Source organism: Otolemur garnettii, unplaced genomic scaffold (genome assembly GCF_000181295.1).
Source record: "Otolemur garnettii isolate 467f Iridium unplaced genomic scaffold, OtoGar3 scaffold00056, whole genome shotgun sequence".
NCBI lineage: Eukaryota > Metazoa > Chordata > Mammalia > Primates > Galagidae > Otolemur > Otolemur garnettii.
The window spans coordinates 2,485,664-2,500,449 of record NW_003852451.1 but is presented as its reverse complement, the minus strand read 5'-3'; the positions used below and the strand labels follow the sequence as shown (position 1 = coordinate 2,500,449).

Below are 14,786 nucleotides of genomic sequence, written 5' to 3'. Positions count from 1 at the left end.
GGTGTGGGGAGGGCAGGTGTGGTGTGGGCTGGTGTGGGGAGGGCAGGTGTGGTGTGGACAGGTGTGATGGAAGAAATGAAATGATGGCTGTGTCATCCCTGGCATCTCAGTGCTCTGTTGACAGACATCCATCTGCCTTGCAATTGGCACAGGTGTAACCTTGGATAACCTTGTGAGAAAGATGGAACCCTTTGGATCACCTGTGCAGTTATACCACAGTGGCCCCTGTGGATGTGTGGCACCCATCACAGGCTGTGCCGGGTCAGGGGTGGGGATCTTCTCTCTCCCTCCACCACGCACTGGGCTAAAGGGATCAGAAATGATGGGCTCTGTGCTGGAGCCTGCCCCGGTGTCTCCTCCTACAGTGGCTAGTCTCATCTGTCCACTGAGGTTGGAAATTACTCTGCTGCTGGGTCCGCTGCTCCGTCCATGACTGGGGAGGAAACCATGCTGGGTTCGGGCAGCGTCACTTTCTGTTCAGATGCTCATTCCTTCCTGCAGTTGGTCACATTTTCCTGAGTGGCCACAACCAAGTCTTCCCAATACCAACCTCTGTCCTCCTGCCTCTGGCTCTGCTGCCAGCATTCCACCAGGGCCTTGATGCACTCCCCACCCTTCCATCCCCTTCTCTCTCCTCCACTCCTGTTCCATAATTATAGTTTCAAAGATAAGGACTTGAATAGCGTCTCCCAGACAGATCTCAGCCAGAGAAAACGGAGCCTGCCCATCTATATTAGCTTCTCAGGACCTCTCCCTGAATCTCAACTCCTTAGTGAAAAGCACGTGTCTAAATTTCCAAGTTGAAGGGAAAGTTGATGTAGTGATCAGGAAAAATCCCGGTCCTGACATGTGTGCGCCTCTCCCTGCAATCCTTCACTTTAAGTGGCATTTGCAGTTTTATACTAACGCTTCTGACACTACATTTAATAAACCGAATGATTTGCATCACCCAGCGCTGCTTCTCAGGGTGGCACTGCTGAAAGTCATGATCTTAGGGTAGTAAACAGATTGCACTGTAATGGAAAATGTGGAGATTTTGCAAAATAAGTTTGCTTTAATCTGCAAAGGAAGTCACTGTCTGAAGGAGTCTAAGATTGAGCATGCACAGAACAGAGTCCCTGTGTCCCTGTGGGCCCCCACCCACGCCTCCTGCCACTCATCCCACCTGAGGACCAGTGCCTTGGGCACTGGTCAGCAGGGGGGACAGCAAAGGGGACAGCAGGTCCTTGATTTGTCTCTTTCAAACAGCACAGGTTGTGTGGACCTGGCAGTTATGAGAGATTTCGAGCTCCTCCCTCAGTTCCCTCTCTTGCCTCCCAAGTCTCATTCCCACACATCAACCCAGGAGCCTTTGGAGTTAAGATCCATCCTGTCACTCCCTGCACAAAGCCTGGCTTTCCGCACACTCTCTGCCAGGCCCAAAGGGCACACTGACCAGCTGGCTGGAGCCTGGTCAGGCCAGGCTGCCCGTCCGTGCACCCATGGCTCCCTGCCCACACTGCTCCATTTCCCTCCCTTATTATTTGAGATTGTCACATTTTCCACATAAACTTGACTTTTTTCTCTCTTCCCCACCAGAAAGTAAACTCCATGAAGATGAGTCTGCTTCTCCATCCTGCCTACCATTTGGGGGACACTCTGGGGAGATTTGAGGAGTGAATGTTGATGGCACCTGTACCCTGTGTGCCCCTTGGTAGCTGACATCAGGCCTGGAGTGTCATCTTCACACCCTGAGCCCCAGTGCCCAGGAGGAACTGCAGACGGGTTGTGCTGACCCAGTAGCTTCCCAGACAGGCCCAAGTGCAGGTATATCCACCTTCTGCCCCGACAGTGTCCCTCCCACATGGAGGCCTGAAGTCAGCTGTCAGCACAGCCCTGCCTCTGCCTGGCCAGTGCCTCTTCCACAATGTGGCGCCTCCTTCACAGCCAGACTGGGCAGCTGTATTTGTTTCCTCTCATTCCGCTGACAACTGACCACACAGTAAGTGGCCTGAAGCACAGATTTCTCTCTTACAGTACTGGCCGTTGGCAGTCACGGGGGTCATGAGGCCAGTCTCCCTAGAGGCTCCAGGGCAGAATATGCATCCTGGTTGGGGCCAGCCCTGGTGACCACATGCAACCCTCAGCCCCTCCCTCTGTCGTACAGTCTCCTCCCCTCTTCTGGAGTCAGGTCTCCTGAGATTATAGTCAGGGGCCATGCAGAAAATCCTCGCTCCTCAACTTGGTCACATCTGCAAAGTCCACTTTGCATGGTCAGTAACTTCTCCAGGTTCCGGGGATTAGGCTATAGAGACTCCGGGGAGCCACTACACAGCCTTCCCCACACCACGATGTTCCAGCCCACACTGGAGCACCTGCCAGTGCCCCACAACCACTCTGGACTCCAGGGAGGGCGGGGCCCAGGTGGCAGCCTTGCCCCAGCTACCCTTACCCCACAACCACTCTGGACTCCAGGGAGGGCGCGGCGCAGGTGGCAGCCTTGCCCCAGCTACCCTTACCCCACAGCCACTCTGGACTCCAGGGAGGGCGGGGCCCAGGTGGCAGCCTTGCCCCAGCTACCTTACCGTACTTCTGAGCACCGACACCCAGCAGGACGCAACACCCTGCTCATTAGCACATTTCCCAGAACTTTGGTCCTAATGAATTAACACTCCCTCTCGGCCCACTTATCTGATTAGGAAACAGCATCTGTGCTCCACAGGGGCCAACCTGTCCCCACCCGCACACCTGAGCACAGGATGTCCTCACACCCACAGCCACACGTTCCCTGCCACCATCCACTCACTGGGCACAACCCACGGGCCAGAGACAGGGAAGTGAAAAGGAAATGAGGAGGAAGTGGGTTTTGAAAAACAGAGGGGCAGGAAAAGCATCTTAAAGTCTTCAAGGACAGCAGGTATGATGCTTTTTTCTTTTGTAAGTAAGAGAAGCACTGGGGGAACGTGCCTGGCAAGGGGCAGCTGCCCACTGGGACCTCAGAGAAGCTGTGCCTCGTTGCTGGCCCATGGGCAGGTGCACAGACAGACACCTGATTTGAGGGCCGCCTCTGCTGGAACCAGGCAAGTGACCCAGAGCCCTGGGGCTAAGAAAGTGGGGCTCAGGAGTCAGACACCAAACCTCCTCCCTCATTGCCCTATGTCTTGTCCTGAACACCCCCTCCAGACTCCCTCGGGTGCCCTGAGGAAGCCATGAACTTCAGGAAGGACACACAGCCATGGGTCTGCTTCTTGCTTCCCAGTGAACGAGTGGACAGGTCTGCTGCATTTGGGAGACTCGGCCCCCTGCACACACCCAGACCTCATGTCCTCAGTCTCACTCAATGCGACTCAGCCTAAATGACAGTCTTCTTTAAACAGCCAGCCCCACTAACACTTGCTCCATGCCAGGTCTCTAACACATCTCCACATGTGCACTGTGATGCCTGCTGTGTGTGGGACACAGGGATGCAGGCTCCGTGGGCCAGAGGAGGTGGCAGGCAGACTTCACCCTGGCTAACCTGCCACATGCTGTGATAGGGCACCCACCGGACCCTTGGGACAGGCCATTCCATTTATTCCTGGCCAGACCCTCGGGGCAGGAGTCCTGCTAATTTCACAGAGCAGGAAACTGAGGAAGGTTTCAGTTGGTGACCTTGCCCCAGTCACAAGTGGCGGAGCCAGAAAAGCAGCACATGGATCCTGGCTCCAGGCACTTGCTCTAACAGCCACTGCTTCTCGGCTCAGCCAGTCGCATGATGCCTGAGCCGCATGCAGAGATCAGGCTGGCTGGGGAGAAGGGCTGGGTGACCACATGTGGTTTGTGGCAGGGCCCTTCAGCACAGACGAGGGGCTCACATATGAGTGGCAAGTCCTGTTGTGGTGCTGGATGGGTTGGTGCCCAGCAGGAACCACAGCACTGACCTAGCCCAGTGCCACCAAGGTTCCTGAGGAAGCTGTAAGTCAGCTCCCAACCACAGGTGCCCGGGGCCTACTGCACACACCAACTGCAGAAGTTGTGGGACCCTAACAGAAGGTATTGTGTCACCCAAACTGCAGGTGTTGTGGGACCCTAACTGTAGGTGTTGTGGGATGCTAACCACAGGTTTTGTGGGATCCTGACCGCAGGTGTTGTGGGACCCTAACTGCAGGTGCTGTGGGACCCTAACCGCAGGTGTTATAGGATGCTAACCACAGGTGTTGTGGGATCCTAACTGCAGGTGTTGTGGTATTCTGACTGCAGGTGTTGTGGGATCCTGACCACAAGTGTTGTGGGACCCTAACTGCCAGTGTTGTGGGATGCTAACCACAGGTGCCTGGGATCCTAATCATAGGGGCCCAGAGACCATAATGGAAAGTTCATAGGAACCTGAGAGGAAGAGGATAGATGTGCAGGGAAGAAAGACCCAGCATACCCACAGGTCCAGGGACAGAGAGAGACTGTGAGAGAAGCCAGGCCTCCCTTGAGAGTGTGATCCGAGCCACTTCATGCCAGAAGGCAGTCACAGGCTCATAAGCTTTACAGTGAAATTATTTATCACAAATAATCAGCATTAGGAGTACAAAAGCTTTTAAATCTGATTAGAAATCAAAATTGGAGATGTTATAAAAGCCATCTTTCTAGAATTAAACCTTTTCTCCTGTAAGCACCAACTTTTATAACAAAAATCCTATTTGATTTTTATCATTTTCCTATTTTTTAAAATTACTAACATTAACACATTTAGAAATCTCTGTTGACAGTTTCTCAACCTTTTTAGATGTTTTACTGCTTTCAAAATTTTAAGAGTGATTAAAGTTGTTTGGGTTTTTTCCCCACAATTTTCATTGTAAGATGACACTAAGCCAGTTATATCGCAAAATTAGAGTATGTATTTTTTTTCTAAAGACCAGTTCTGACTGCCAAGCAGTAGTTACAGTTTGTAAACGGCCAGATGCCAGCACCTCTGCCGTGTGGCTTTGTCACGTGTCTCAGTTATCTGAGTCACAGGGGGTCTGAATCACCTCCCCCTCCAGCAGCCTCAGGTCATCACTGTTTTTTCCCTGCACTCTTACCCTCTAACCCAAGTCTTATGGCTACTTTCAAGGTGCACAATGAATATTCAGCCCATGGTAAATACCAAAGATAAAATTTCCTAAAAGATATCCAAGGCTAGCACATACTGGCCCAGGAGGTGTGGGCTGCCCAGAGAATATCCACACTGGGTCAGGGGACAGTGGGGTCCCAACTGTCTGTGGCTCTCCCTGGACATGGAGCAAACCTGAGTCCAGCTTGCGACTCCCTCCAGGCTGCACTAGTGTTTAGCTTCACAGACTACAAACTGGTTCAAGAAAATCTTCCATAAATCCATGATGGGCATAGAAGTATTGAGGTGTCCAGACTGAGGCACCATCAAGGGAAGCAATGTGCTCATCCCCAGCGGCTAGGACATGGAGCCTGGCCGAGCGATTCCATGCACTTTCTAAAATCTAGAACATTGCAGACACGGGCAGAAGCTACCTCATTGCCCTCCAGGCAGCACATTCCCAGCCTCTCCTGTGGGCTGTGATCTGGACAGGCACCCCTGGGGTCAGGACTCGGGTCTGGGATCTGGACAGGACTCAGCTGGGAGTACTGTGCACTCAGCCATGTGACCCTACCACTTTTCCAACTCTACCCAAATCCAAGTCCCTCTGGTCCAGAGAGCTTCCAAAGAGAGACAGCCCTGAACCCGAGCCATGGAGGACAAGGAGTGGCCGGGGCCTGAGAAGGGCAGTGCAGTGTCAATGGGGGAGATGGGGGGCGGGGGGAGTGACAGAAGAAAGATGACAGAAGAAAGGTCCGGTCAATGTTGAGAGCTCTGGGTCCAGCTCCCTCCATGGGGTGGGGAATAGGAGGTTACCGTGAGAACCAGTCCCTGCTGCACCACCCCCGTGCTGACCAGGCGGGTGTCCACCACGTCTGTTAAGTGTGAGCTCTGCCACTCGTGCTGACTGGGGGGGGTGTCCACCATGTCTGTTAAGTGTGAGCTCTGCCACTCATGCTGACTGGGTGGGTGTCCACCACGTCTGTTAAGTGTGAGCTCTGTCACCCTGTGCTGACCGGGCGGGTGTCCACCACGTCTGTTAAGTGTGAGCTCTGCCGCCCTGTGCTAACCAGGCGGTTGTCTACACGTCTGTTAAGTGTGAGCTCTGTCACCCTGTGCTGACCAGGCGGGTGTCCACCACGTCTGTCAGGGTAGGGGTAGTGTCTCAAGTTGATCCCTCTTCCCCTCAGCACGAGCACATAGAGAATGGCCATGGCCAGTTCTTCGCAGCGTGTCAGGCTCACCTACCTGCACCAACTGTGGGTGTTCTGCTGCCGTGACCTTAACACCACAGTGCAATGTGCCAATGATGACTTGGAGACAGACTGTGAGCCTCTATGCTCACAATCTCCAAAAGGCACGCTGGAGACTGCACGAGCCCCAAAAGACCCTGTTTACTCACTTCTATGTTGGCTGGATTCTACAAAGACCTGATTGAGTCACACGTCAAATTCGTGCGTTCTCTTTTTGCTAAGATCTAGAAATACAGAAGGCAGCCGGTGCTGTGTTGGGGTTCCCTGGCATGAAGGCAGTTAGCCACAATTTTGATTCCAGCAGTACACCTGTCCTGGGCCTGAAAGTGATGGCAAACCAAGCATAATTCACAAAACCAAAAGTGTCCTAAAAATAAATGATCTTTGTTTTGTCTGTTTTTCTTTGCTTTACTTTATCTTCAAAGTCAACCAACCAACAGAGCTGTTTCAGCAAGTTATACACAATCCTCTCATGGCATCTTTAAAAGTCGGCTGTGTGGGCCATGGGGACGTGACGCATGACCTTCCAAGGCTTGGCCGGGGTCGGGGCCCAGGGGGTGCATGAGAAGGAGTCGGAGGGCTCCTGAAGAGCCACATCCACCAGGCTTCATTTCAGAAAGAGAGTCTTGTCTTTTCATCCTTAGAGACTGCCCACATGACGCTTTGGATGTAAAAATATACTTGGAAGTTCAATACCCGAACTTAGTTCCAGAAAGGTTACAATTATCCTGGGCTAAAAACATCAAAATCGAGAACTGTGTAAGCAACTTCTAGAGTAGACACTAGAAAACTTCTAACATAGCCAAACAGAGCCATTTGGAGTAAAACCTCTCTGCTCCTTTCCCTCACAAATTGGGCCTCACAATTTAAGGAGTAAAGGCTGCAAGCTGTGAGCCTGGGGCAGGATGTATGGCTGAGCTGTGGGGCTGTAAAGAAGGTCCCAACCCACTGACTGCAGAGATGGCTTTCCAGAGCAGGTCCCCAGCTGGCGTTTGACTCATGTCCACTTGAAAAGCCAAAGATGGTGAAACTATGGCCTACAGGTCACTCCGAGAGTAGAAAGCATATTTTTTTTTTTAGCTTGTCAATCTCACTTGGGCCCTTCTTGTCTTTGGCAACGGGAGTAAATTGGCTGCCAATACCTAGTATTCATTCTTTGATTCATTTTTTGAAGCTTACTAATTACATTAAGAAGGCAGAGTAGCCAAAAGAAGAAATAATTATTTTCCCTAAAACGCTGGATTATCTCTACCTTGGCCCTTCTCCCAGCACCCTCCTCTGGCCCCACAAAGCTCATGCATACAGGCTGACCCTTGAGACAGCATGGAATCACTTTTGTTTTACAAAAGCTGCTGTTTCCATGAATTATGTTTAAAATGACAGCACAGAAGATTAAACTATTACTCTAAGCAACCTCAACATAGCTATCACCTGGGAAAAGACAGCATCACAGTGATGGTACTAATGTGAAGCAGATGTGCCCATACAGCGGCGAGGCAGGAGGCTGGCAGAAAGACGTTCTCCCCGCAGTGTAACGCACAAGCCTGCCCAGCTATGGCCCCACCACGGTCAGCTTCGTGCAACAGCACAGACGCCAAGTGCAACTCTTTCCTGATGAGGCACACTGCACTGCTTAAGCATTTAATAACTTTGGGACAACCATTATTATAGGGTTACCCCACGTTGTCAGTGGGGAGACAGGGCTCAAAAGGATCAAGTGGTTTGTTGAGGCAGAAAGCAAGAAAATGAGAGAAGTGTGGAGTGGTGGGGACACCACGGGGCAGCCTGTGGGGTGTGGGCACAACCTCTGGCAGGAGCTCGGCACTGAGCAGGGCGGGGCCTAGGGCAGGGAGGGGAAGAGGGTCATAGGGACTCCACCTGGCTCCATGGGTGCAACTCCTACCTCCCCAGGTCAGAGGGCCACCTATACAGGGAAGGACTGATGCGGGGCACCTGCTGGGCAGTCAGGCAGGGTTCCCAGGTCAGTGGTGCAGGGATGGCCTCTAGGGATGGCCTCTAGGGATCTCAGGAAATGGCTGCAAATGACCACACAAGGACAACTGCACATCTCGCTGGTTTGAAACACAGGGTCTGGCCTGTGAATCTGAGGTTCCTGGTCAGCGCACACGTATTCCCTACAGCCTGGTATGCAGGTTCCTCGTGCTTCATTTCGGCTGCACTGCCGTTACGTCGCCTCACACAGCTGCAAGCAGATGTGATTAACCGTATTTTACATAGAAAATATTTGAATCTGATCCATTTTCTTGATTAAATCACACTGTAGCTTAACAGCCCATTTGCTGATAATTTTTCCTTATTTGAGTTCAATTTAATAGCTTTGCCAGTGAAACTATATCAGCAAATATAGAATGCTGGGGGGGACGCAACAAAACATAATTCAGCATAATCAAAAATAAAAGCAGAGCATTCTAGAAAAGCTTCTAGTCATAGACCAGCTTTGCTCACTGAACAGGTACAGAACCTTGGAGCAGAAGAAGCAGACCACTTCTCCCCAAACCACTGGACGCCTTTGCCACTTCCTACAAAAGGAAGCCACCCTGTTCCCGTGTCAGAAGAGCCCTTTCCACTGGGTTCTCCTAGACATGCCGGTTGTCTTTAAGCTAAAGCCCCCAAGCCTCTTTTTCTCCCTGCCCTGCTGCCAGTGGCCCTGGAAGCTGCCTCAGACGCTTCATGCGTCCCCACTCACTTATTAATCTGCCACGTCTAAGAAATTATTCACCCACATGCGAGAAACAGTGAATTCCAGGTACTGGTGAGTCAGATGATGTGGACAGATGTTCCTAGTTGAGTGGCTCCCATTTCCTTCTTCTGCTTCTGAATGTGTGAGCAATAGGCCCAACGGTCCTGCTGCCCGGAGGGTGGGAGAAGACACCGCATGGCTTACGGACGGGCACAGGAAGAGGAAGGAAAACAGGTAGAATCTCGATGTTTGTAGTTGTTTTCTTGTAGTTTTTAATAAACAACAATCCTTTGGGGAGTCCCCGTGTATGTAAACAGAGAAAGCAAGTGATGAAATTGCAAAGAAATTGCATGTTACAGAAACAGGGCCCACACATAAGGATTTGGCTTAGTGTCTTTAAAATGAGCAAACGATGTGCAAATCAACATCTACTAAGATTTACTGGGTCTTCTCTGATTTTTTGGGAAGCATTTATTCAGAGTACCTGAAAATTATTTTAATTAGAAATGGATTTCCTGGAAGCAGTTTACCCGTCACACACCCGGAATGAGCCCAAACAGTAAACCGTGTAGCTGCTTTTCTTTTCACAGTGACCGGAGCTAACAAGGTCCCCACCACCTGCCGAGGGTACCTCAGCATTTACTTCATTGGCAGGCTGCGTTTTCCTTAAAAGGGGAAGAGCAATTAAAATATATCCTTGTGTGCACAGGTATCTTCTGGAACTCAACTCACAATTGATCTAATTAGCCTCTTTTGACTTATTTGCCTCTGTCACTAGATGTTAAGTTCACTGATGGGAGGGATCCTATTTTCATATCCAATTATTTAGCACAACGCACAGGGTATCTGCTAAAACTCTTCTGAGCGCAGGAACAATTGAGTAAATACATTCTTCCTCCATTCAGTAGCTCATGCTGTCAATATCCCAGCTAAGAGCTTCTGTCCTCTTCATTCACTGCCAACATCTTCATAGCGATGTCTCTTACAACTGAAATGGCCCAAATATTAGTTTATCAGAGAGAATCTCCTGGCATTGGCAACCCCAAACTGTTCCCTGATGAGCTGACTTTGCATATTGATACCTTTAGCAAATTGGTTGATATCTTAACTTGAGAAAATATCTCTTTTAATTAAATTAAAATCTATATTTCTTCCTGGAGGAAACAGAAGGCAAGGCTTGGAGCCTGCACATTCTGCCAGGCTCTCCTGGTGTACGGGGAGGTGAGTGGGTTGGGGTTGGTGGGGAGGAATGCTCCAGGCCAGTAGCCCAAAGTCCTGAGAAGTTGGGACGCTGATGACGGGACATTTCCCTGCTCTCAAAGCCACCTTAGGTCAAAGCGGTTGACCCATGTTGATGCATTGCCTTCACAGGTAAGTATGCTGACTCACAGATGTGCGAGGTAAGTAAAGAAGAGGGTGGCACTATGCTGGCCAGAGGACAGCAAGTCATCTTAGCCAAGAGGGCTGGTCCTATGGTACAGAACAAACAGCCTGGAACATGTCCTGAGGGCACTGACCTCCAGCCTGCCCTTCCCCTTGGTGCTCAGGAAGGGCAATGAGACTATCAGTTACCACTGCGGTAACATGAGCCAGGGGTCCTGCCGGCCACAGGGGCACTCTCAGGCCCAGCCAGACCTGGTGGACACTGAACACAGGAAAAACATCAATACTCAGGAAATATCAATATCAACACTAACAATTACTAAGCAATTTTATAATCTGGACTCCAAGGTAAGCCTTACATATGGCTAATTTTCTCATCCTCACATTAACCCTATGAAGGTAGAGACTATTATCATTTCTACTTAACAGTGGAAGAAAAGGAAGTTTAAAGAGGTTAATTCCCTTGCTCAAGAATTAAGGTAGAATCAAGAATTCAAATAAGGGAAATTTTATCACCTGGAATTTTCTAACTTTCAGAGAAGTTTTTAGAATAAATTTAGGTTATGGAGCACATTTCCAAAAGGTCCCAGAGTAATTTAGTTTTTAAAATTAGAACAATAGGACCTCCCCCCACCCCCATGCCTCATCTAATCTGTGGTAAACTCCACAGCCACACGACGTGAACTGGACAGAACGGACGGCAGACAGCACCTGCCTCACATTACACTTTAGTGCTGAGCACAGGCACATCATTTTGCCTCCCTGGCCTCTATTTCCTGACTTATCAAATGTACAGTTGAGCTACTCGGGAGGCTGAGACAAGAGGATCACTTGAGTGCCAGAGTTTGAGGTTGCTATGAGCTATGATGCCACGGCACTCTACCAAGGGTGACAAAGTGAGATTGCCTCAAAAAAAAAAAAAAAAAGTACAGTTGAATGAGGTGATGGTCACCCCTTCACAAGGGGTTGTGGTTCTTAGGTGATGTGGCCGATTCCTAAAATCAGAGCTTTCTTGGGGAATGAGGGTCTCACAGACACTGAGAGCTGACACCTGCCCAGGGCACACCCACAGAAGTTTATGCAAGATATACAATTTCCTTGTGGAAAGCCCCAGTATGGTAGCTGCGGAAGTAAGTCACGCGGCCATCTCACTTGGGTCAAGGCTGATACAGGACAAAATATTTACATGAGTTTCATTTTAAGCTATAATTATAAACTGTTTCCAAGTATGATTAAATAGCCCAGCTTTTCCATCATTTAGGGTTTACCAATTGTTGGGTTTTAGATTTCAAGTTAATTTTAAAAGCAAGTTTGAAAACATCAGGTCTGAGACCCTCCCTGAAAGCCTTTTTAATATAAAGATGATATTGTTTTAAACTCATGTTAATTTCCTGTTTATGACATGAGAGTGCAGTTCAAATAACAAAATTTTTCAAAGTCTTTGTGTATATGTTAAAATAAAAGCTTCACAGAAACAGTCTCCAAAGTTTTCTTTTTATAAAATGAGTTATCTTTTTCCTTCATCCCAACAGAGGAAATTCACACCTGTGCTCAGTGCTTTATGCTCTTCCCAACCTGGCACTCCTGACACAACACACCTGCTAAATTTGTATTTGTCCAAGAGAGCTTCTTGGCCTATCAGGAGCTGTGACTACACAACCAAATAGCTTCTCAGGAGACAGAGGGGAAGATAGCTGGGGAGGAACCCGGAGCAGACGCCAGGCACAGAGCAAGCAACTTAGTAGATTCCTGGCTGGTGCATGTGCTCCGTGAGGCCAGGACTGCTGTGAGGCCAGGACTGCTATCGGTCGTATCTTTTGGATCTGTAGTTGCCAACAAAAGCTGGAAGCCTGGGCAGCTTCTCCATAAACACTTGCAGAATGAATTTCTTAGTAAGCTTTTAAGAAAACTCTCATTTCTCAGGTTTTTTCCCCTTTAGCAATAGGATGAAAATAGTAAAACACACTCCCTGGATTTTCGTAAGCACGAAAGGCAGACAGCTAGTGTGTGTGTTTGTGAAGAGCAGAGTGCTGGGTTAGTGCTGGGCACCTCACCAGCCCTTCCCTGCAGCACCCTTGCCGGACGCAGCACCCTTGCCGGACGGATCTGGGTCATTGATTACTTGCTGACAGATGACATTTATTTTTTACTCTGTTTGACCTTCTGCAGATCCAATAGTTTACATATGTTGTTGTTGTTGTTGTTTTAGAAATGTTATGTTCTCATCCCAAAAGCCTCATTTCGGACCCCCTCTCCCCGCAAGTTGTTTCCACAGCTCAGCTCCCTTTGCTGAACCCTCCACCAGAGGGGAGCATGTCCCAAACCGGGATTGCTGAGCTCCCAGGGTCTCAGCATCCTGAGAGTCTCCTGAACACTGCCTGGAGTTTGCACACATGTGTGCCTCTTGGCAAAGATAAGTGGAAGGTGGCAGGAGCTATCTAATAAACCGGGCATTTCATTGAAACAGAAAATACAAACACTGGTGTAAATACTATTCTGAGTTATTGACCTTGTCTACTTAAGATTTTTAAAGTGCCAGTGTCCCAGAGAATGATTTGTCTCACTGAACTTAAGCTTAATTTCTCCCAGTATGTGAGGCTTACAGCAAGCCCACCTCCATTACTGGATTAATAGTTTTATTTGTTTGAAATATATGTTCTACCCTCAGGGTCCAGCCTAGAACCAGGCCCCAGAGATACTACCAAGTACTCCAGTTGCTGATTTAAGGATGCCACAGATGAAACTTTTTAATCGAGTAATTCTTTGCTGCTCTTTTTTCTATTCCTGAGCTTTGCTTAAAGATCTCTCAATTGTTACAGAAGCCAAGCATGTGTCTAATATCATGGCGGCTGGGACAGGGAAACCTGAGAAGAGATATGTGACACCGCTCCAGCTCACACACACAGACCCCAAGGTGCCAGCCTGGAGCAAAGGCAAGGCAGGGACAGACGGAATCCCTCGGGTCACAGCGACAGCCTCCCAGCAGGATGGCTCTTCTCACCTAGACATATTTCCTGGGTTTGTCATCTATAGATTCAGCAACGTGATTTGGACACGAAGAGATAATAAGATCTGATTGTTGAAATAAAAAAAAAGAAAAACACCAACCACCCACAGATGACTTTGGAAACCTAAGATGCCGAAATGAGGGACAGGCTGACAGGAGGGCATTTCCAGAGGCCCCATGAACCCGAACTGCCGGGATATTGCATCAGGCACCGTCCGTACCGAGCGCCGTACACACCGGCCAGAGTACTCGGCGCTGCTGCCCTTTCCTCCTCTTTTCTCGATTCTACACTGGTTTCAAACACGCTGAGGCTCCACCTTACGAGGCAGCACCTGCCTGCCTGGGCCCGGCTGAGACGAGCCCGGCCGGTACCAGCGGAGGGGGCGCGGGGAGGCGTTCCTACCTGGGACCTACTCCGGGCGCCCCACGCTGAGCGGCAGTCCGGCTGCATGGACGCGGTTCCCTCCCTCCCAGAGCACCCCTGTGGGCGCACAGGGGAACCCCCCAAACCCTGTGCGGTCGGTGGCATTGGACAGAATTATGTAGAAATTCCTTGGGGTGGGGTTTCGTCCCTGCTGTGCACCATGGACCGTCTAATTATTACAAAGTCCCAACAATAACGTGTGGAGCCATTTATGTTCAATTTTAGGAAAACCGGTGCAGCTTTCAAGTAACTTTAGCTCGCTGACGCTGGTCTCTGGGTACCGAGCCGAGCGGCACTAGGCAGAGCTCGGGGACGGCCCTGGACCGGCAGCATCCTCCGCTGACTCCCACGCCCAGGGCGCCGCGGGCCCCGCTGCCTCGCGCGCCTCGGGGGCGGACATTTACCTCGAGCCGACTTAGGCTGGAGCTCTTGGAGCGTGACTTCTTGCGCAGGTACACGGAGAAGAACCTGCGGACGGCGAACTTCTTCATGCTCAGGTCCATCGCCCCGCGCCCAGCTGGGAGCAGCCGCAGGGCCGGGGGACGCGCATCCCTGGCGCATCCCAGGCGCGGGACTTAGGTCCGCGGGCGGGTGCGTGAGGCTGGGGAGTCCGAAGCGGCGGCCATGGGCGCGGGGCGCGGGCTGCGGGCACAAAGGGCAGGCCGCGCGGGCCACGGCGGCCGGGGCCCCAGGCACTCACTCCGCCTCCGCCTCCGCCCAGCCGCTGCGAGCACCCGCTCCGGGCGGCCCCGCCTCCGCCCCGCCCCGCCACTACCTCCAACCAACGCCCGCCTCCCTGCCCCACCCGCTGCCTCGATCGCCAATCACCGCCCGCCGTTCCACCGCCCAAGGCGTTAGCTCCTCCCTTTCTCCGCCTCCTACTCTCCTGAAAGTACCAGCTCTAGGCAGCCCCACCCTACCCCGCCGCTACAGCCAATCAGCGCTTGTCGCCTCACCCATCCCTGTCCTCCACCACC

At 50.8% G+C, this 14,786-nt stretch overlaps 1 protein-coding gene across 1 annotated transcript in view; it reads right to left on the bottom strand.

Moving 5' to 3' along the window:
- RPS6KA2 (ribosomal protein S6 kinase A2) overlaps nucleotides 1-14,525 on the bottom strand; it is a 164,225-nt gene extending 149,700 nt beyond the window's left edge. The window contains exon 1 of the mRNA XM_003792376.3: nucleotides 14,214-14,525. Within this exon, the coding sequence (XP_003792424.1) occupies nucleotides 14,214-14,312 (99 nt within the window). The 5' untranslated portion in view covers nucleotides 14,313-14,525. The remainder of the gene's footprint in view (nucleotides 1-14,213) is intronic.
- Between the last annotated feature and the right edge of the window lie 261 nt (nucleotides 14,526-14,786).